This window comes from Varanus komodoensis, unplaced genomic scaffold (genome assembly GCF_004798865.1).
Source record: "Varanus komodoensis strain SLA01 unplaced genomic scaffold, ASM479886v1 scaffold5, whole genome shotgun sequence".
In the NCBI taxonomy this organism is placed as follows: Eukaryota; Metazoa; Chordata; class Lepidosauria; order Squamata; family Varanidae; genus Varanus; species Varanus komodoensis.
Genome location: NW_025336087.1, coordinates 38,450,240 through 38,474,611, shown reverse-complemented (window position 1 = coordinate 38,474,611; position 24,372 = coordinate 38,450,240). Strand labels below are relative to the sequence as shown.

At 39.1% G+C, this 24,372-nt stretch overlaps 1 protein-coding gene across 8 annotated transcripts in view; it reads right to left on the bottom strand.

The window, feature by feature from the left end:
• AUH (AU RNA binding methylglutaconyl-CoA hydratase) overlaps positions 1-24,372 on the bottom strand; it is a 49,822-nt gene that overhangs the window by 19,650 nt on the left and 5,800 nt on the right. For all 8 annotated transcript variants that reach the window (XR_006416339.1, XR_006416340.1, XM_044446840.1 and 5 more), the window contains exons 4-6: positions 22,245-22,331; positions 12,925-13,017; positions 7,155-7,211 (exon numbers count right to left, since the gene is read on the bottom strand). Coding sequence is in view for 6 of the 8 variants with exons in the window: in XM_044446840.1 (XP_044302775.1) it covers positions 7,155-7,211; positions 12,925-13,017; positions 22,245-22,331 (237 nt within the window). In the remaining 2 variants the exon portion in view is untranslated. The remainder of the gene's footprint in view (positions 1-7,154; positions 7,212-12,924; positions 13,018-22,244; positions 22,332-24,372) is intronic.

Here is a 24,372-nt window from a genome sequence, read left to right as displayed (position 1 = left end):
ATCCATTCACAATGCCATGCTCTTCCAGGGGTTTCTGTAAGATCATTGGGTAATTTTTCTATATAGAAGATATTATCATAGATGCTTGGTCTTGCAGTTCTCAAAACTGTGCAGTTGTGTCTGCAGAGATCATATGCCTCTTCTTCACAGCAAAAAATGTTACAAAATAATCATACAGATTGAGAAAAAGATCTTAATCCCATTGCTCCTTTGCAAATCTATGTACAGAGAATCAAGCCCTTCCCTCTTAAGATCTAAGTTTAAAAAAATCAATGAACAGAAGAAGATTGTTGGGAGTGGAAGAAGAAGCTAAGTATGACAAGGGAGGAAGAAACAGTAAAAATGAAAGTGAATACTTTTGAGCACAATATTCCACAAATCTTTGGATCTTTTTGTGTATAGCTTGAGATTTATCATATTATTCTTTCCTGGGAGGAGAAAAACTACAATGGCTGTAGGCTGTAAAAGAGACTCAATTTGGGAATATTTTAATGACGTTCCTCTACCTAGGGGTAAGGCAGGCATGTATGCAAAACCATGATTTAAATCTAGTCTTACTGACTAGTGATTTAAATCATGATTTAAACTGATTTTATTCAAATCAAATCCACCCTGCTAATGGTCAATATTTACATTGATTACACAGCGCTGCTTGGGTAAATAGTGGATGGGAAATTTTCCTTCCATGAACTTAGGTTAACTTATCCAAGTCTAGGCATAATTTTGAATAGTTTCTCCATTCCTCAACAGACACCTACTGCATCCCACCAAATTTTCCAGGGATCCTTTTCAGGATACACAAGTTGCTGCAGGGAAGAGCAGAAGATAGGGAAACTTTCCTTTTACAAACTTCCTTAGGTTACCTAAGGATACAAACTTATCTTTGGTTCTTAGGCATTGCCCTGACAGGCATTTTGAGGGGGGATATTTTAACTGAAAGAATGCACAAGATATAATCTTTTCCACCCAGAAAGGCTCTTATCAAATGGACTAAACTTCTTACACAAATCAAGATGTTATCACTTTTGAGTACCAGTCTGAAGCTTTACTTCTCCTTTTAGAGCAGGGCTGGACAATGTGTGGTCCCCACCATCCTGCCGAATTTAGGGAACTTCTCCCTCACAAAAAATTTATAGCAGTTTTGGAGGAAAGAAATGAAATGCATAGTTGATATAAGGCATAAAAATTGTTAAACTGGGTCTATTTATTCTAAGCTAATTTAGTACTTTTGGAATTCCACAGCAGCATATTTTTCCTTTTTAAAAAATATATTTTTAGGTTGACTTGCACATTGGGTGAGTAGCACAAATGACTCCTGGACTTCCTAGACTTGCCCCCTCTCAACACACACACGTTCTACAGGTTATGATTGGGATGTATTACTAAATGCAATTTACTAAATGCAAGGATCAAAACCATGCAAAAGAAATGGGAGAAATGCAGATATTTTGGAAAAACAGATATTTTGGAAAAAAAATCCATATGCACTGTAATCATACTGGAGGAAGGAATAGGGGAAAAGGACAAGGAAATGTTATGGATATGGATATGATCTAGATTCTAGAAAACTATTTTGAATGTTGGGGCAAACTAAAAGTAATGGCACATTTTAAAAATCAGATCTGCCACAATCATAAAGCAAGAATGCTCTCTGTGACATACTTCCCACAGCCTTTTACCTCAGGTTCTATTTTCCCAGCTGGGGCCCCAATACCAAAAACCCAGCTTGAAAGGCACTGAAGCCATAAGCAGCTGAGAGCCAGGATGGAACTATATGCTGCTTGTATCTTTTTGCCTTAGGCCCAGGGCCACCTGCCCCTGATGGAGAGATTTACAGCTGCTTGCTGAATGTGCAACCTGTACCGAATAGTTTTTCTAGATCATGTATTTAAAATGCTTATATATTACTTTTCTATTAAAATATCCAAAAGCAGTTTACAAATTCAGCATAAAGTTACATAAAGTCCATGAAGAGCCTAGCATACCAAGTAACAGACATAACATTAAACATTAGTTGAGATTGTCTAATATACAGCAATAATTTGAACAAGTGAGAGGTTTAACATTTTCGTATTATGTCTCTGCTGCTAGAAAAACTTATAATGATGGCTACATAGAAATTAATTTGAGTCGCCTTAGTTTTGCTTAAAGGGGGAAAAAAAACAGGAATCATGTATAAACCACAATTCACCCTAATTTACAGAAGCAGAACTAATCCACCTATTTCCATTAACACTCTACATATTTTGTTTAATTACTTGGAAACAAGAGTGGCTGTTCAAACATCTGGGTTCAACACTATTAACAATTTCTCCTGAGGCTATTTATTTAAAAAATAAACATAAAGCAAACATTATCAAAATTATAAAATGCAAATAAAACCATGTTTTCAACATAACTGGAAATGTTGAGAAATAATCTGGTAGCAAAATTAAGCCTTCATATTAATTTTAAGTGGGAAATTGATTCTGGAGCCAGAGCCCTGTATACTAGTTATTTCAACATTGCATATTTGCATGTAAATCCTAAACTGATAATATAGATTTCTGTTATTTGAAAATGAAAAATTAAGATCTTAAACCCTTCATCAAATTTATTTATAAAGGTGAACAGCACAAACTTTCATAGTAGTGGGGCAAACAGTAAGGAAATTGTTTATATACTTTTCAGCAGTTCCAATTGCTTGTTGAAAACATCCAACAAACAAAAGATTTTGAAAGGTTTGTTGAAGAAAATACATTCACAACTTCACTCTGCTCACTATTAAAGTTCAGCAGAAATATAATGCCCACTCCCAGCGAACCCTGACTTGCAATTAAGAAGCCATCCACAGGAACACATACTCCTTCCCTTTGTTTTAGCTCCCTCCATTCCCTTGTTCACCTTAAGTAAGACTTAGTACAACACAACCACAACAACACTAGATATGTTGCTGCTATCCATGTTAACATGTTCACAGTCCCAATTTCAATAAATTAAAACACCCATTTATTTGAAATATATTTATCTCACTCCACAGACACAAAAGTCTCCCAAGAGTGACTTATAATCAGCAAAAAAAGGCCATACCTACTTATAGACTTACCACCGCCACCACCACCATCCATTAAAAAATCTAAGTATTCATCAGCAACTTGAATGATTAAGTATGTCAGAAAACTATTTCATTCCATATAAGAATGAAAAAGAGGGAACTACAAGAAACCTTCAGGGAGGCCAAGCTGAAGCACATTGAGGGAAGACAAAATGTAATTCCCTCCCCTCAGTCAAAGGGTGTGGGTTCTCCAAGTAAATGAGGACTTCGTTTGCATATACAGTATACCCCCGTGATGTTGTGGTTCAGCGTTCGCAGCCTCAGTCTTTCGCAGAATTTTCTGTGCTACGGCTTGCTCGCAAGGAGATTGTTTTCTCTGAGCGAGTCCAAACCGATCTCCTTGTGAGCAAAGGAGATCGGTTTGGACTCACTCAGAGAAAACAATCTCTGCATGCGCCAGCCCCTGCCCTGTCATGCATGCGTGCCTGCCCCCCCTGGCCCAGCCCACGCCCCCTGCCCACACCACCATGACAGCTGCTGCCCATCGCCGACACCAAATCTGCAGTTTTTCACAATTCACGGGTGCTCTGGGAACGCAACCAGCATGAATTTTGGGGGGCTAACTACTGTAATAAGAAGCCACTGTGAGTGAATTTACCTCTGGAGCTTCTTAATGCAACAGCAACTGTCATTTAGAATACCAGAACTGCCATAATGTGAACCACCATGACAGGTGAACCTGGCAAAGGCAGAATGTAAGGTTGGTTAAAAGACTACCCAGGACTCATGGACTGCTTTAAGTTTGCAAATGACAATGACTTGTTAATCACCCAACAATCTATGCTTTTCTGGTCTGTATTTAACAACAAGCTAAAGCACACACCCCTGGCATGATGCAAATATTTAAAATGGCCACCAAAGGTTGCAAACAAGGTTCATGCTTCTTCTGTACAACCATCTTATATCCTCTCAGGCACCCCTTGCATGAGTTCAAAGGCAAAAGTATAAACCTGCTCACCCCTTTCTTCAACCCTCAAACAATTGTGGGGACTAGGGCAATTTGGATATTCACCCCCAGAATCCTAGGTGCTGCCGTGAGCTAGGCTTGCTCCCTTCACACATTCAAAGCCTCCAAATTTGGATGGTAACCACTGGTTTTTTTGTGGGAACCCTTAAGACTGAACCCACAAGAGACAACAATTGCCCTCAAGTCCCCCAGAGCTGCCTATCTCTGCTTTGGCCCAACCTTTGAAACACAGAAACACAGAAACAGAGCGAGTCGGAAGGGGTCTCCCAGGCCATCTAGTCTGACCCCTGGCTCCAGCCAGCTCCGCTCACAACATGCCCACCATGTGCATGTCTAGCCTATCTTTGAACACCCTCACCAACGGGGCCTCAAATAGGGCCATCCCATCACCTTTGGGATGACTCTGCACAGTGGATTCATCTACATGTTAAACTGCACAGTTGAAAAGATGGAATCACATCACACTCAAAGTTAATGAAGTGAAACAGAAGCCCTTCAGAACATCCCACTAGAAAGGACCTCCCAATCCAGCCATATGGTCCAGAAGGATATTATGGTCAAATGGTACCCAAACTCTCTATGAATTCCAGGAGAACTAACTGCATTCACCTGCCCACCAATCAACTTTCCACCACAAGTCATTCACCATAGCAACTAAGTTTATTGCCAACCCATAATCTAACCAAATGACAGAATATAATCAATCCAATAATCAGAACCATCTATGATTCCCTGGCCTTGAAATGCCACATCTCTCCACGACTTTGTTTAGAAATAGAAATTTGACACAGCACAATATTATCCAGAGCCATAAGAGTCAAATTATTATCTAGCAGAGGTCACACAACTATCATAGGATCATAAGACACTAGAGTTGAAAGGGCCTATTAGGCCAACAGTTCCAACTCCCTGCTCAGCAGGAATGCAAGCATCCCTGAAAGATGGTCATCCAGCTGCCTCTTGACTATCTCCAATGTGGGAAATCCCAAAACTTCCCTAGGTAATTGGTTCTATTGCTTCACTTCTCTAACAGTCAGGAAGGTTTTCCTGATATCCAGCTGGAACCTGGGTTCCTGTACCTTCAGCACATTATTCCATGTCCTACACTCTGGCATGACTGAGAAAATATTCTGGTTTACAGAGTATTAGCTGCCCCATCCAAGTTTGTGTCATCTTTAAATATTAAATCCCTGTACCTCCTTGTCCAAATCATTAATAAAAATGTTGGAAGAGAACTGGGACCAGGACTGAACTCTGTGGCACTCCACTCATTAGCTCTCTCCAGTTTGAGAAGGTGCCACTGAGAAGCACTCTTTGATTCTGTAGGCACCTTTGGACTTACCTAATAGTTGTTCCATCTACCCCACTTTTACCTTGTTTGTTGATCAGAATGTCACAGAGTACTTTGTCAAAAGCTTTACTGAAGTCAAGATTTATTATATCCGCAGCATTCCCACAGTCCACAAGGGAGGAAACCAATCAAAAAATGAGATTAAATTGGTCTGGCAAGATTTGTTCTTGATAAATCTATCCTGGTTTCTAGTGATTATTGAATTGTCTTTAAGGTGTTCACGGAATGACTTCTTTATGATCTCTTTCAGAATTTTCCCTGGAACTAACATCAGATTCACTGGTCTGCAGTTCCAAGGATCCTCCATTCTGCAGTTTTTGAAGACAGGGAAATGTTAGCTTTCCTCCAGTCACCTGGAACTTCACCCATCTCCCTTGATTTCTCAAAGATAATAGACAGTGGTTCCGAGAGGTCTGCCAGTTTGTTTATTTTCTAGGATGCAGTTCATCAGGCCCTGAAGATCTGAACTCATTCAAATGAATTAGGTGCTCCCTGACCATTGTTTATTAAGCTGCAGAGCAGACCAGAGTCTGGGGAGCTGTTCCCAGGGAATCTGACAGATTTCCACTCCCAAGCAAACTGCTCACACATCCCTTCTTTTGAGTCCCAGACAGTAAGCCTGACTCTGGCAGCTTTTAATAGCTAGGAAAGGCAAAGGTCTAGAGTGTAAGTGATAGCTTTCAAACATCCAAGCTGCTTGTCCACAGCCTCACATTCATAACAACTTAAGCAGTATACCAGTTGCATCCAACTTTGCCAAATCTATGGCTTCTAACTGGGTTAGAAGTGATTTTAACTGTAACATGCAACACAGACCGGGCACAGTAGCCCTTTAGAAATTCTCAGTCAGCCCCAGAGCCTATATGCAAAAAATCCCATACAACTTGCAGAAATTCCAATGGTTGGCAGTCTGCAGACACACTGTGAGCAGAAAAACAAGACTTCTTTTCTGGTATTTCTGTCAAAGAGTAAACCACTACAATGGTTTCTCATCTGTGTTCACTCAGACTCATCAAAAGGCTTTCACTAACTGTCCTGCAGTCACTGGTCTAGATATTTCATTGTTTGTAGCTCTCCAGAGTACCAGGGCTCTGATTTGCCTTTATGGTGGGATCAAGGACATTCAAGCAGCAATGATACTGAGAACGTGGGTCATCTGCCTATCCCAAAGACAGACCAGGAATATATCTGAATCACCTGTTAAATCTAAAATAAATACTCCCACAGACATCAGAACACACATCTCCATCAATGTCTGGGCCAGACCATCCCAATAGGGACAACAAGTGATCATAAGATCAAAGCAAATCAGGCAATCATAGCCCTAGTCATCACTGGTTCCTGTAACCCACAGATCGTTTACACCTACCACCAATCAGAAAACAAAGTATGCCCTCCAAATCCATTAATTCAGAAATAATGTGAAACAGACTCATGGATGCCATGAACTTTCAAATTGCACCAGAAAAGGCAGTCCTAGAATTAATGTTAATGTCTCCCCAGGAGCAACACTTTTAGTACCACCTCTGAAAAGATCAGCCCTGAAAAGGAAAATGTTAGGCAGCAGGGAGAGTGGTAAAATAGAATTTCAATCATGTCTTTGTTATCCAGCCTCCAGTACAGACCCTCATAGCTGACTGACTGATGGACAAGGGTACCTGAGCAGAGAGATGTGATACATCAGCAATAAAAACCAGAAACACCAATAGAAGCTATTATATTACTAAGAGAAAATGCCATACCTGCACCAGGAATGATTGCTAACTTTGTTTCAACTAGACCCATTTTTGCAGAAGTGGCTAAAAAATAAAAAGAAAAGTTAGTTCTTCTGAAATCTATAGGTTACTATAACAAGATAAACAGGAACATGTAGTTTACCAATGTAGTTTACTAATGTAGTTTACAGGAACATGTAATCTACCAATACATTGAGAATAGTTAAGATTTTTTTTTAAAATGCGCATTTATCTATGGAAGCAAATCCAAAAACAAAATACAAATGCATTCTACCAACCAGTAACATTGCCCTCCAGTTTTAAGAGAAGGACTACCAATGATACAGGAAAACAATGTGTATATTATGAAATTTAACACATTTATGGTACCATTCCTATACAAAGCAAGCAGTTAGGATTTGCAGGAAGAGCAGAATACGTATGTATGGGCTCACCAGATGACTTTATGCATGCATTTGTCCAATACAAAAAGGATGTTATATATAAAATAATCATTATAATCATTTGTGATTAAAAACAAGTAAGAATTTTCAGAAAAGAATTTTGTTAGCATGGGAAAAATTGAGCTGGGGGAATTAGGAACCATAGTCTTTAGATGTGTTGGCAGAAAAGAGAGGTGATTTACATTGCCAATTGCAAGCTTATGTAAATCCAATACATACATTTCCAGATACAGGGCTCAAACTTATGTTTAATCTAAAATGTTATGCCAGAATACCTTGGCTTAGCAACATTCTACTGCAGAAAGATCTTTTTGTTTGGCCCTCTCAACCACTGTTAGCATCTAAAATATTTTGAAAAGTTCAGGAAATTTTTCAGGTGAGTCATCCATTCAATTTGCCTGGGGTTCTTAAGATTTTTTGAAGCCCCAGCTCCAAGGCCCTAGGACTTCTGAGGTCCTAGGACCTCAGAGCTGAGACTCAGAAGTCAAAGCCTGCAATGCTTGGCCCACCCTCCTCAGAACTGGTACAGAAAGAAGTATGACAGCTCCCTCCCCAGGTCACAACTGGCCTCGGAGAAAACAAAAAGGGCATGCCAGGGGTGGGCAGGGGAAGAGACTTACACTGATTCTTTTTGGTGCCACAGCATGCTTCCCTCCACAGTAGATGGCTGAAGCAGCAATTTATTTATTTATTTATTTAAAGCTTTTCTAACCCATCCACTACAAGCGTCTTGGGACGGTTTATGAAAAATGAGTAGAATAAAACAAACACCACAGCATCCAACAACTGATAAACTAAACCCCAGTTAAAATCAATTAAATATTAAAATAACGGGAAAATAAAAATATTTTTGCTTGACGCCGGAAAGAATATAACATCAGCACCAGGCAAACCTCTCTGGACAGTGCATTCCATAATTGGGCACCACCGCAGAGAAGGCCATCCTCTGGGTACTCACCCTCCTAATCTCCTTCAAGGAGGGCTCCCAGAGCAGGACCTCCTCCTCAGAACCCAAGGGGCAGGGAGACACATAGGGAAGAAGGCATTCCTTCAGGTATGCCAGACCCAAGCTATTTAGGGCTTTATAGGTCATAACCAGCATCTTAAATTGGGCCTGGACTTGAATTGGCAGCCAGTGCAACCAATAAAGGACCAGCGCTATATGTGAAAACCTGCCAGTTCCCATTAACATCCTGGCAGCTCTATTCTGAGCCAATGGAAGTATCTGGACTGTCTTCAAGGGAAGCCTCACATAAAGCACATTACAATAATCCAACTGGGAAGTTACCAGAGTGTGGGTCATCATTGCAAGGCAATGCTCATTCAGGTAAGGACACAGTTGGTGAATCAGCTGAAGCTGAAGGAAAGAGCTCCTTGCCACCACTGCCACCTGGGATTCCAGTGACAGCTCTGGGCCAAAGAGCACTCCCAAACTGCAAACCCTATCCTTTAGCGGGAGTGCAACCCCGCCCAGGCAAAGGCTAAAATCACTTACCTGGAAGGCTGAACTGCCTACCAACAGGACCTCTGTCTTGTCTGGATTAAGCATCAATTTACTGGCCCTCATCCAACCCATTACCTTGGCCAGGCACTGGTTAAGGACAGTCACTGCCTCACTTGGACTAGATGTAAAAGAGAGGTATAGTTGGGTGTCATCAGCATACTGATGACTCCACTGCCAAAACCTCCAGATGAACTCTCCCAGAGGTTTCATGTAGATGTTTAAAAGCATGTGGGATAAAATGGAACCCTGAGGAACTCCACAGAAAAGTCACCATAGCGCAGAGCCATAATCCCCCAGCACCACCTTCTGGAATTAGCCAGACAGGTAGGAATGGAACCACCACAAAGCAGTGCCACCAACTCCCAACCTGGCCATCCTATCCAGCAGTATACCATGGTTGATGGTACTGAAAGCCACTGAGAGGTCCAGGAGAATTTAGACCAAATACATAGGGCAAGGGATGTATTCGATGCCCATAAGTCTCTGAGTTTGGAGGTTTGTGTGCATCGAGGTTGTGTGAAGGTACTAGATTATGCCCTAAAAGTGAAATGTTAAGCATATCTACTCAGAAACAACTCCCAGTTGCTTAAATTATAGGAGAAGGACCAAAGGGCCCTTTTACCCACTATTTTTAGAAGGTTACAAAGGACCATAATTTGACTAAAATTGCTGTAGTTAGGTATGGGCCTTCTACATTTCATTAAGAGGGCCTACTTTTTTCTGTAATTGAATACAGCTGTACAGTTGTTTATACATATACTGGAAATGCAAGTCTGATTGACATAGTACTCCCAGCAATCCTATTTCCTATTGAACTAGTTGTTGTTGTTTAGCTGCGAAGTCGTGTCCGACCCATCGCAACCCCATGGACAACATTCCTCCAGGCCTTCCTGTCCTCCACCATCCCCTGGAGTCCACTTAAGCTCACACCAACTGCTTCAGTGACTCCATCTAGCCACCTCATTCTCTGCCGTCCTCTTCTTCTTTTGCCATCTATTGTTCCCAGCATTAGGCTCTTCTCCAGGGAGTCCTTCCTTCTCATTAGGTGGCCAGAGTAACTAGTACGTATGTACAAAATTACATCTTCTAGATATACAGTGTGAAGGAAGCCAGGAAAATGAATCCTAACTAATTTATTGTGCGATCATTTCTGCAAGATGGAGAAGCACTTCACTTTTGATCCAGGGGCAGAGGAACAACCATTTGATAAAGAAAAGGAAGAGAAGCTATGTCCTGATGCCTTAAGTAGCTCAGTTTGTCAGAACAAGCTTAAATAGAATGGCACAGCTTATATAGCATGCAGTAGGCAGCAGATCTTCCACTGCCCAAAGGACAAGGCATCACATTTTGGAGGCTTCAGTGCCCTTGCAATACACTGAAAAGTGTATGTGTGGAGGACATTAACGTATATATGGCCACCTACTGTGTACAGCTGCTTGATAAGCAAGCCAAGTATAGACATCAACAATCTTGTTTGCTTTCTAGAGGCAAGTGCGCCTTGACCTCTGATGAGGGGGACTCATGGCTGCCTATGACACAGTCTGAAGTGCTGCAGCCACTTAGATAAAATCAGAAATAGCAGGGATTTCTCCCACTGCTTGGTTTCTTATCCAAACCTTTGAAAAAGTGAGACAAAATGTGATTCAGAATATGATTCAAAATGTGATTCCCTACAGCATTCTATGCTTACTACAGAGCTTGAGGAAGAGGTATGATTTTGCACAAAGGTTTAGAAAATGCCTGCTACTTCACTCTCTTTCCAAAGCTTTCTGTAAGACCCCACCAAATACAATGATTTTCTGATCTGAAGCAGTTTTGGAAAAGGAAAGCAAAAGCAAGCATGTCTTCAGCTTATTTTGTCCTTCTGCAAAGTTAGAAAACTATTTTCAGCTCCCTCTAGGAATCAAAGGGTACAAAAGAGAGACAGTATACTGAAATGTATTTGCATAAGAAAAGACAAAAAGGCAAGACTTCACCTCCCAAGCCCTGTGTTACTGCCTCTATTCATTTATTACATTTCTATACCACCACTAGCCAAAGTTCTCTTGGGAAGAGATGGCATCTTTGCACTCCCACAACAGTTTCAGGAGGGTAAAAAACAGTAGAGACCCTCCAGTGTTTTCTTATCTTATTCATACTGCAGCACAAAATAAATAAATCCTGGCTTCTCCCAGAGAGCAATGCAGGACAAATGTGTGCTTGACAAAGGAGTTTGTATAAGTAACAATGAACTCAAAAGGACCTTTCCTGCAGACCTTAATACCAGTCCCTGAGATAACCAGGTCCTAGCCTATTTATAGCTTTGAAGGATGAAAACAACTCCTTGAATCAAGTTCATAAAGCAACTGGCAACCACCATAGATCTTTCAAGGCAGAAGAAATGTGGCCACAATACCATGCACCAGTATGCAGATAAGCTGCTGCATTTTGTACCAATTGTAGCTTCCAGACACACTTCAAAGGTAATCCCATATAGAATCAAAAGGATGAGAACAGAATTGGTGGCAACAACAAATACAGGTCTGACCCCCAATGAAGTGTTAATACATAAGAAATGTACTATTCTATATCCTAGTCAAGATTTGTTCAAAGAAAAGAGTGCTACGATGATATTTTGAGAGCCAGCATAGCATGTTGAAAGCAAACTAGCTTTAAATTGCCACCTACCTGTAAAGCTGACTAGGTGGCCTTGAGCAACTATTTCTGAGACCACCATTCTCAAAGGACTGTAAGAAGCATGGGGCATAAACCCCTAACATAAAAGATTTGAGGAAAAACAGCAAGAGCAAAATGAATGAGCAAATAATGTATACATTTCCTTTCCACTCAAGCTTCTTTTCCCCTTTTATCCTCCTTTTCAAATTCAGCTCTTTAAAATCACACATTTTTCCATAAGATCTCTTCACCCCAGAACATCTAATGTAGTTATATCAAAAACTCTTTCTTTTTCTTCCAATAAAATGTTACTAAATTTATATATAAGGTTCCTAAAATACAACTACAAAGGGCTGAAGTAACAGAAGATATCAGTAGCTCAAGAAACTGAAGTGGAATGACTCTGTTGGGAAAGAAGACCAGTCTTGACTGCTGAAACAGGGACAGGTAGCAAAGTTGGTGCTAAGTATCTGCCTTATTTCTTCTCTTCTCAAGAGTTCTTGGACAATACCAAAAACACTCAGTGACTGGGTTCACAAAGCATTACAATCCACACTGAAGAGAATGTGTGGGTCACTGAATTATTTGTTGTTGAACTGTGGGTTGTTGTGCTGTATAAACCCAACTGCTCTAACAAAGCCTGATTATTAACCATGAACAATTCAGAGTTCACAAACCAACAAGCAGATATGGGTTCTCCTTATGGGTTGTCTGTAGTTAATAAACCATACCTTTTTAGCATGGGTGGATTCATATGACTCAACAACCCATGTTTCAACAACAACCTACACTCAACCTTGAGTATGGATTGTAGCATTGTGAATTCAGCCAGTGGCTTTTTAGCAACATAACTTGTGCCAAATATGGTGAGCAACTGCCAAAACCTTTTTATTCAGTAACTTAGGCTTTCTCCTTGTCCATCAGCTTTTATGCCAGTACCTGTACTACACTGACAAAAGTTAGAAACCACTTTGTTCAAAATGGATGTATCCATTGCAGATGTTAACCAAAAAGTATCTTGCCAATGAAAAACTACAAATGCCTCAGGAATATATTCAAAATTACAAAGAGGAAATACACTACCTGAAAATAAAACTACTTTCCTAAACAAGAAATAGACAAATTTCTATATCATTTAGAGTGCTGTGATTGTAAAAATAAGACTAACCCTTACCTGCCACTCTTACGTCACATGCTAAAGCCAATTCTAGACCACCACCTAATGCAATGCCATCTATTGCTGCAATAGTTGGTACTGGAAGATTAGCTGCAAAGAAAAGCAACAATTAACATCACAAAGATACTGAAATCATTTGTATGATACATTGTATCTAGTCTGCATTTCTTTACTAAAACAAAATTAATTCCTTGAAATTACTATTTTCTCTAAGATATTATACTGTCTTTTTTCTTAATTCAATCTAAATGCTGCCCAAAAAGATATTTACTGATACTGATAACAATGAAAAACTAAATGGCAGGATGATTTTGAAATTCAAGATAGAGACTTAGCAGTCTTCACCTGACTATTTACATTACATCATAAAATGAGCAGCAGCTGTGACTAGGGAGCAGTTCCTGGATCTGTGCGACATGACAAGTGGGAGTGACTACATGATGAAGAGAAGAAGAAGTATGGAAAGGTTTAATTTGCTAATAGTAATCTCCTTAAAAACCAAGGTGGTAATGTTAGCTACTGCTGGCTGTACATTTACATGAAAAGACGTGGGTCAGAACTGAAAGGAGTAGGTTTCTTTACTATTTAGCTACACAAGAACTTGGTCCTTCTTAAATGGAGAAGCACTGGTGTGGGTTTTCCAGAAAATTTTGAATTGGCCTTTCCCCAAAATATTTTTCTGTACAAATGCTTCTAAGAAAATTAGAATTGTAAATACACACTTGTAGTTGCGGACAATATAAAAATAAAATTAAAAAGTGATCCCATATCCTGCAGTAAGTATACCCATACTCCAGCAGTAATTATACTGACCTACCCCAATAGCTTCATCTTGTTCAGCTGTCGCTTTCCAAGTTTGGGGTCAAGGGAAGCTTCGAAGTATGTGTTGTGAGGGGAGCTGACAAGTGTGAATTCAAGATACAATACAATGACAGGATGAAATTAACAAATGGGATTTCTACACTTATATAGGGACAGTGATCTGTACTACTGATAAGGCAAAATAAAGTAATAATGTACAGGTGAATCTGCATACTTGCTAATGGTAGGAAAAAAGATAACCTGTTTGCATATTTCCAAAGCAATGAAATAAGGGTTGTGAACAAGTTATGGAACTTTCATTCTTTCACTGGTGACCAGCACCAATGAGGGAGTTGGCAGTAATGACATGACAAGGTGTGGCTGTGTTTTTCCTTGCTCATGCTAGGCAGTTCTGTAGCCACTTGGGAAAAGTCAGTTACATGTTATTGTATCAGGTTCATACAACATAAGACAACTTAAAACAAGCCAACTAAAACCATGGGTTCTCAGGATGGCCTCTGCCTGGTTACCAAAACAAGTAGAAGAAGCTGTGGCGGGTTCAGATATCACAACAAACAAGTCTAAAGAAACAAGTGCTACAACCCACCATGGCTTTTTGTCTCAGGCAAACCAGGTCAGTTTAGGAGTTTAGAAGGACTTTGCAATTTCAACTGCCACAGAATATTATTTTATTAATGCAGGACAGAAAATTTTCTACTTCAAAAACACATTATTTTATAAGCTGAATTAGCAATATAGTATAGTGAATGAATGACAATTTCTAAACTCAAGTTTTAAATTTGCATCTTTTTCATGTGACTATGCTTTAGTAGCACGTATCCTATGCATAACTCTTTGGGCAAGATAAAACTTGTACATTACAGTTTTTAGCACATTAATTATTTTTCTTAAAATTTAACAAATGTAATGAAAATATATGCAGTTGAATTGAAATATTTTCAGGTATTCCAGGTAAAGCTTTGAATATAACAAAGGATATATATTCTTAATTTAACTAAATTAACTATGTATGTATATATGAGCTCAGCCATGTGCACATGATTGTAATGGAGAAAGCAATCCTATGGCCCAAAGAGCGTACCCCAGAAACCACAGGATTCTTAAGAATCCCTCCTCCAAGACCATAGACACAGCTATGATCTCAGAAGGGAGACACCATTATCTGATCCCTCCTGCTGCTTTCTCCCTCACAGCTGCTACTGAAGGTACTGCTCAGGCTGCCTTTCAATGTCACAAAAGTGGCCTTCAAGGATCTTGAAGAGGTCAGAAGGAGAACATTCCAGCTGATGGGGAGAGGAGAGTCCAGAATACATTGCTTTTTGTGGCCTCTCCAGCTCCAGCCCCAGCCCCAACAGCATGCTTCCTTTAGACAGACTCACAGACCCATGTAGATAAACAAAAACACAAGGAAAGGCATAAATTACCTATATAATTCCCCCGTCCCACTGGCAGTAGTCCAAAAGGATACTTGCAAGACTTTGAATTCCATCTAATGGGGTCACAACCCATAGGATTGCATCTTTAAGTTTGTTAATTTTTTTTTCCTGCTAATCTGGTTTTACTGCTCATCTATTATGGGTTACTGAAAAAACAGATATATTTAAGCAGCATTTAACATGGTATAGCAGCATGTTAATTAGATGGTTCACTTTCTTAGTTTTGTTTACTAAATATAGTTTTAAAAATGCCAAATCAGATCTCAACTGATTTAGAGCATTATTCCCTGCCCCCCACAAAAACCCTACACTGATTTGATTTGCTTTTGTAGAAAATCCACCTCACTGGTTTTTTAAAAATTACTGTGCACAATTATATGGCCCCTACTGAAGCTGATATACATGCAAGCATACTTAATCTGAGATTAACAGTCCTTTGACTATTAAATATTAATGTTCTTTTTTAGCCAACTTCTTTTAATATATAAATGGACCTGCATTAGTAATAAGAACTTGAAGACAGAATAAAAAAGTGGGCAAGAAGTCATAGTGTTTTTGTACAGCAAAGCATGCAATTCTACTTTTAGAATTAAAAAAGCGATGCTAAAAATAGCAAGCTTTGATGCTTTTCTCAGTTACAATGTATACAATCCATAGCTTCCAGCTCAATACAAATGCTTATTTTTATATTAAAGTGGTGTTTAGCCAGTATGTCAACAAAGATTAGTTATAGAGTCAAATATCCCTGCACAAAATACATAAAGCAGCAAACTGTTATGATTGCTGGAAAATATTTGAAGTACTTGAAAATTTCCATCACTTATGAATGAAAGAAGAACAGTAGATGAAGAGTATTCATACAAAATAAAATTCTTGAAAGGCATACCAACTATCACAGCTCACTTTCAACAGCTATTCAACACTAAGCCTACAATCCAGAGAATTCCTGTATGCATAACTACTAACATTGTTGGAGAAAACGAATCCTTGAAATTGCCATCTCCTGTCAAGAAAGCAGTAATTAGAAAACTCTTCCTTCAAAAATCCAGCCTGAATGTAGGTGAACTCCATCCTGTCTTCCATTATTCAATTGCTGTCCAAGGGCCTTGTCAAATTACTTACATACTAAAGTAAAAATGGTCTGATGTCTTATAAAAGTAGTAGTATCTCTAAAACTGTCAGGTTTATGAGCATGCCCCCTGCCCAGAAAAGAAGACAGTTAATCACATAATAATCTACATGAATGAAGTTGATGCCATTTAGGAGAGATCACCTTCCATATGTCCAAATATCCAATCTGATTGCTTTATGTAGGATCAGCTCCAATTCAGACAATTTTGTATAACCAGTCATAACTATTTCTCCTTCTGCAGGGGTCACAGAGGAGGTAAGACCCTCCCCCCCATGAAAAAAGACAGTCAGATTAGACAGTCTGGAAATATGTACACTATTCTCCAACAGATGTTGCTTCTTTTATCCATGCAGCTATGACAAAATTTTTGGCCCTCAAATGGTATATGGATGGGTGAGCTGCCACTTCCTAAACACCGTACCAGTTGCTCATAAGTCTAGTAGTTTGGTGACCAGATCAAACCGTTTGTACCTTTATGATGTAAGCTTTTTAGTTCTTAGATTACTGAGGGAAAGGTAAACCAAATGTAGCTCCAACTCAGCTCTATTTGATGCAAACATATTACATAATCATAATCATGTTTATTATTTTATTATTATCATTTTATTATTTATTAATACTGTGGTTTTAATTGTTTTATTTATGAAGTTTTATGTTGTTGGCTTTTATTATGTAAACTGTCTAGAGAGCTGTGAGGCTACGAGATGGTATATAAAAGTGCTAAAGAAATAAATAATGGCTTTGCTGGATCTCTCCATGGATTTTGCCATGAAAAATGTTATTTTATTACAATGTCTGAAAGATCTTTCTGGTGAAAGTGGTATTGATTACAGAATATATGACTTAAAACTCAATTCTTTGCATACCAAAATCAATTCTAAAATCGAAATTTAAAAGTTAGATCATTACAACTTGTGGACACAGTTTCTAAGCACCACGGTACTCTAGCAGGAAAAGTCAGTGCTTTAAGCCTTTGAGCTACTCCACACTTCACAGTCACAGTAGGAATCCTATAACTGGCTTGCAGAAGACACAAAGTAGGCATACTGGAATATTTGAGACTTGCTACAGTTCACCATGATCACAAGACATCCAAACATAGATGGATCCTCATAATAAATAACCAATGAAACCCTCCTTTCACTTGGTAGGCATGCATGGATGCTAAATATGCCTGGTTATTATGGATAGCAAGAGGGCCACATGCATCTCCTGTAACCACATCCAGCCTTCTATTTATACAAAGAATGTACCCTAGGCCCTAGTTTCTTGACCAAGGAAAGGGAGTCACTTGGATGCAACTAGGGAAAGCCTTTCCTCTCATAGCTTGGTGCTGGGCTTGTACAGCAAGCCAAGAAAGGGATCTGTCATATCGCTGTCTTCAGTGATTGTTTCACACATGGTCAGTATGTCCGCAGATATAAATTATGCATCCATAGTTTACTTCCACTAAATGTTTTATTAAACACCTGGCTCTGTTTTATGAAAAATCTAGATTTAATTGTTTTAGACACAAAACTAGAAAAACTGAACATGTTTGTATAAAATAGTTTTTGCTTTGGTTTGCTTTGCAATCCAACAACCTCCAGTTGCTGAAGATAACTTATTTTTATTCAATAACTATCAGATGATTTTAAATACTTTGCCTTTTTGGCAATAAAGCTAGCTGCTTGCTTCTGTTGCAGTTAATCCATTGCAGCCGTTAAGAAGGTACATTTAACAACTTCATCTGGTATACCAGCTTTTCAAAAATGTCCTTGGTCATTCATGTCCCTTATATTGGATACTGTGCTGTGCTCTATGTTGGGCTGTCCTTAAAGGCCGGAAATTTCAATTGGCCCAGAGTTCTGCAAGGAGTCAGAAGAATAAAGCACAGAGCTGCAATCCTTTGCTGTCAGCATTAGTTACCAACTGGTTTTTAAGTTCAATGTAAGGTTCTTGCTTTGCCTTTTTAAAGTGCTATTCATAACTGAGATAAACTCTGGACTTGCCATCAGGAACTTTATTCTACCACAGAGGTCCTCCTCAAATGTTTTATTCCTATCTGGGCTACAGTGATTAGACACAAAAATGCAGCCTTCTCAGTTTTTGTACACAGCCTATAGAACAGTTTGGCTAGGGAGATATACTAGACACTCTCATTGCCTGCCTTTTGACAGGCAGTGTAAGCAATGTTATTCCAGAGAGCTTCCCACTAATGCTCACTCATGTTTTAAGTGCTGCTGGGGGGGGGGGTGTTAGGGCAGCCATGAAATCCTGAGCCACCCCAGATAAAGCCGCTTTGCCTTGAATGTTTAAGTCTCCCAGAACCAACTTTCTGGGGGTCCTCAACACCAGGACTGAGACTACCTCCATCCACTCAGGCAGGGAGACTGCTGGGCAGCAAGGTGGCTGGTATACCTGCAGAATCCCTAATCAGTGAGAGTCCAACACCAGGTAAAAACTCTCAAACTCAGAACATGATTGGACTGGAAGTCTGTAAGGGAGGTAGTAGTCTTAAAGATTATGGCCACCCTCTCCATCCCCAATCCTCCAAGAAACATTGGTGCCACACCAAATACTCAGGTAGGCAGAGCTGGGAGGATGGGACAAACGTGCCTCTCCCACCCACGTCTTAGTGATGCAAGCCAGGTCGGCCTTCTTATCAACAGTCATATCATAGATGAGGGAGGACTTATTCTGAACTGACCTTGCATTTAACAGTAGCATCTGCAAGCCAGAGGGCTGATTGACATGGCTACCAGAAGCCATTTGGTTGGGGAGGCGGGGGGAGGGAACCAGAAAAGGGGACAGGTATAAGATGTCTGTTCCCACATCTCCTAGGTGGGCAAGTTCATCCTCCACCACCATATCTCTCCCTATTCATAACCAACCAAATGGCTGCACCCCTAAGCCTCCCCTCCATCTCCAGGCAGAAAACTAAAACTCACTTACCCAATTCTCAGCTGTAGTACAAAACACACATGGGTGCACACATACCACCTGTCCAACAGGCACAAAGCAGGCAAAGAATGGGTGCCAAATGGGTGATGCCTTTTGACATTGCCCTTCAGTGCCTGCCTAAGGCCACCACTCAGGCCCTGGTGAGGTCTGGGGAAAAGAAGAGCCCAGACACTAAACCCTGCCTCTGAGGCAGTCAGTTCTACTTGGCCTCAGCTCTTCTCCCACAGTCTTCTTGCAGCTGCCAGCTGCCACCAAGCAGCATTAGTGAATGGGGGGGGGGGGGGGGGAGAATCAAGGAGGTGAGGCAATAGTGTCTGGGGTTCCCCGTTGCTGCTCTGGATATTGTTGCTGTTATGTGTGGTCAAGTCATCTCTGACCTATGGCGATCCTATGAATGAAAGTCCTCCAAAATGTCCTGTCCATGGCAGCTTCGTTCTTCCAAGTTCAAGGCTGTGGCTTCCTTTATGGATTCAATCCATCTCATTGTTGGTCTTTCTTTTCATCTTCTTCCTTCAACCTTCCCTGACTGTCTTCTTCAGTGAGTCTTGCCTTCTTATGATGTGACAGCTTCAGTTTTGCCAGTGTTGTTTCTAGGGATAGCTTTGGTTTGATTTGATCCAGGACACACTTGTTTGTCCTTCTATCAGTCTAGGATACTTGTAAAGCCGTCCTCCAGCATCATGCTTCAAATACATTAATTTTCTTCCTGTCAGCTTTTTTTACTTTCTTTCAGCTTTCACAACCATACATTCTGAATGGAAATGCAATGATTTCAATGATGATGTCCTTGGTCTCCAGTAAAATGTCTTTAAGCTTGATTATTTTTTCTGGTTTGTTCACTATTGTCCTTCTAAGCCTAAGTCTTCAAATTTCTGAGTTGCAGTCTCCCTCTGAATTGATGAGTGAACCAAGGTATGTGAAATCTTTCACAATTTCAATTTCTTCATTAGTAACTGTAAAGTTCTGTAATTATTCTGCAGACATGAATTTTTTCCTTAATATCCAGCTGCAGTCCTCCTTTTGTGATTTTTGCTTTCAATTTTTTTCAGGAGTTGTTTCATCTCAGTGCTGTTTTCTGTCAGTAGAATGCTATCATCTGCATATCTTAAATTAGTAATGTTTCTTTCACCAATTTTCACTTCTTCCTCTGATTGTAATCATACTAACCTTATGATAGGTTCTGAATACAGATTGAACAGATAGGGAGATACATCCTTGTCTGACACCCTTGCCTATGGGTGTTTCCACATATTCTGTCCATACTGTAGCTTCTTGTCCATGATACAGGTTACACATCAGGACAATTACATGCCAGGGCACCCCCATTTCTTTCAGGACCATCCACAACTTCTCATGACCCACACAGTCAAAGTTTTTAGTCTATAAAGACTGATCTTTTTTCTGAAATTCTTTGATGAGCCCCAGTAGTCATCATATATTTGCAATATGATATCATGTGCCTCTTCCTTTTCAGCATCCAGTTTGAATGCCCAGCATTTCTTGCTCCCTATAGAGTAGTATTCTTTGTTGCATCACTTCGCTTGCATGGGAGATTAATGGTTGCAGCACTCTTTTGCATCTCCCTTCTTGGGGACTTGAAATGTATATTGAATTTTCCAGTCTGCAGGCCATTGTTTTGTTTTCCATATTAGTTGACATATATTTGTTAGGATTTGGACTGTAGCTAGGAATGGTTCTATTGGTATCCTATGTACTTTATGTGCTTCATTCTTTGAAAGTGCTTTCAAAGCAGTTTCAACAACAATTACAAATATGTTGCATTTAAAAAAAGAACACAAATCCAATCTCAAAGAGACAGCCTATCCATGAAGTACGTCTTACTTTTCTAATCACCAAGCAAAGTTGCCTAGTCCAGGGGGACATTTACCGGTCTTTAAAGTACCCCAGGTCTATGGTTTTTGTTCTACAATCTTTTAAAACTAACACTGAACCCAGTAAAAATGCAATCCTATACATTTATACTCAGACAAAGGTGTCTGAACAGACCACAAAATTTGGGAAACAGACCAATTTGGAATCCACCTGCTTCAACCTGAGTCCAAATCTTGATTTAGAAATTCAGATCTTCATACCTCACCAGTAATTTTTTAATGGAGAAAAAAACCAAATAGTTTTAATCACTTTTTCCTTTTTGTCTTGAGTGGAAAATTGCAAGCATAGTAGTCTCTTCTGAGATTATGCCTGCTAAATTCTGGAAAAACAGGTACAGATTCTGTTTTATTTTTTAAGAAAACTATCAATAATTTGTTACGTTCTTAGTAGAATTGGGCAGAGGTTGCAGAAATAATTGCCCTTTCTGAGACGATCAAGTGTGTCAAATTTCAGATGAATACATACAGGGAGGTTTGTGCAGAAACAGCCATTTCAGTTTGAAAGCTTCCAGAAAACTTTTATGCTCCTACAATTTTATGGGAAATCGTCATGAAAATTACACACAGCAAAAGGTGGCACTAGTAAAGAAACATGCAAAATTTCAGAAGGATAGGTTCAGGGACTGAGGAGTTTAGAATGAAATACATTTAAGACTTTTTTCCAACACATGTGGCACCACGGACATAGAAAATACTACAGGACAGTAGTGGGTGACAGATATATCAAAGGGGGAAGGACCTGGGATCCACCCAAGTCCCACAAATGCTACCAAAGCCTCTTTTAAAGTTCTTGCTTCTAGAAAAGAGAACTAGCAAAGAAGCACTGAATACTGAATCAGTTCTATAGTTGGGAGATAAGCAAAAGAAAAGCACTTGTATTTCCTAATGAATATGCATAATTATTCTATAAACACAAATTGGGGATATTAATGAAGTAAATTAATTGTTCTTTACAAATCTTGTAAGAACACTGCCCTGTTTGAAAACAAATATACATAAATGTTTTAAAAACCTGTTGATATTTTGGTTGGTCAAAGACTCAGGGTCAACTGATAGTACAATTTTGCTTATGACCAGGGGGATTTCACTTACCCATTTCATTAATTGTTGTTCTTGCTTTTGAAACAAAAGAGCTTACTTCACTCGAGTGCATTTTGGCTCTTTCTTTTAGGTCCGCACCTGCAAGCGACATTTTCTGGTTACAGTCATACACAAATTTTATAATAGTATCAGCTCATACAAATCTTAATGACATCATTCATATTGTTGTGAAAAGCAAACTGAGCATAAACAGCAAAGGGTTAGCATGTGATCAGCCCCAGCAAGAGGCTCCTGACTATCTTTTTTGTTTCACAGAACCATGCATACTATGTAAGTAACTACTGATACAAATAATTTTCTAAACAATTGAAATGTACAATACATCCCATAGAGAGATTAAATGGACAATGAAAGAAACTTGAAATGCAGAAGGCCTAGTGCAGACATAATAACCCAAATCCCCTAAACATGGTTAGGATATTGAGAGCATCCTGTTTCATGCACTATTTTCTTTTCCCATTTCACCCACACAAATTCACTCCACCCTTCCCTTTTTGTAGGTAACCATAGTGCAGTGTTAAACCTGCACTGATGTTAACACTAACCATGCTTAGCTTCAAATCAGTGTTTGCAATCAAGGAGATCAGGAATGTTGTTGACACTGGACCAAGAAAAAGGGGTAGAGGATAAATCATATGGAGAAGGCCTAAGCAAATAAATAAATCTTTCAATGCTTGAACACAGTGATCATTATATGGAATGAAAGCTTACATTCTAAAACAGTATCAATTCCACAAAGTGCCCAGAAACTACAGCAATTAAAAATCCTCTCCTCTCCTCTTTTTACTCTTTGCTATTGACAAAACATTTTGCTGAGATCTCAAAACTAATATACTATCTGCCCTAAGAAGAGACAGATTTAAAGAAAATAGCCAAGCAGAGCAGTTCACATTTATCTGTGTTTAGAAGTGCATGCAAGGGGGAGGAGCAAGGTGTCATCAGGGAATGAGTCAAGATAATTACCAAACAGGTAAAGTAGGTAAAGCTGCTCATATGAACAAGATTTGTTAATTCAGTATAGTGCTAAACATAGCTATATACTCACAGAAAAAGGAATAATGAAAAAGAGTGTATTTCTGAAGAAAATACATTCTTTAGGAATGAGAAAGTCCTTCCTAAAGAATGTATGAAATTGCCTATGTCAAAGCTGCACAATATATTTGATAAATGAACAATTTTTGCTTCAAGTTTCCCTTCAGGAAGAGTACTCCATAGCAGTTGTTACAGACTTGTATATCTACAATGAATGTGTGGAGGAAACGCCTCTCACTACAAAAATTAAAGCTAGCTATTTAAGTCTTTTTACCTAGTCTAAAAACAAACCACTTGTCTACATAAAGGGGGGAAAGTGTTATGCTTTATAGACCAAATGCACGTGTATACATAATTAAATATGACTCAAGCCTTTCATATAATCATCCCACTCATATTACAGAAATAGCTAAGCCATATATTAAAAACTAAAGATGACAAAAATCTAATGATGTACTAAGTATGCTTTTCTTTTGCCAGAAAACATAAAAAGAATGTTTAACAAGTAAAAACAATAATAATAAAAATAAAACCATGTGTCACAGCTTAAATAAAAAGTGGCTTTATAGATTTTCAATAATGCCTCATACCCACATCAGATGTCTGGGATGGGTAATATCTTAGAAACCAAATTAAAACTATAATAGAATAACTTACCCACTCATAGCATAGCAAATCTACTCCATATGCCCTCTTAACCCATGCAACAGTCTACTTTATATCTTGTCAAACATTATCATTTAAGGATTGACTAGATCAATCTTCATCAATCTAGATCAAATTGACCAGATCCCCAGAGAGGTCCGCCTGGCGCCGTCGTTATTTGCTTTTCGGCACCAGGCTAAAACCTTTTTATTTAAAACTTATTTTAATTGTTAAATTATTTGTACTTATAGGATTTTAAATTTTTAGCTGAGATGCACCGGGGGTTTTTAAATAATTTTTTATTGTTATATTGTTATTATTTATGTATTTATATATTTGTTTCTGTTGTGAGCCGCCCCAAGGCTTCGTTGCGATGGGGGTGGCATAAAACTGTTTTAAATAAATAAATAGATTAGCCTTCAGTTAATTAGTCCAAACTTAG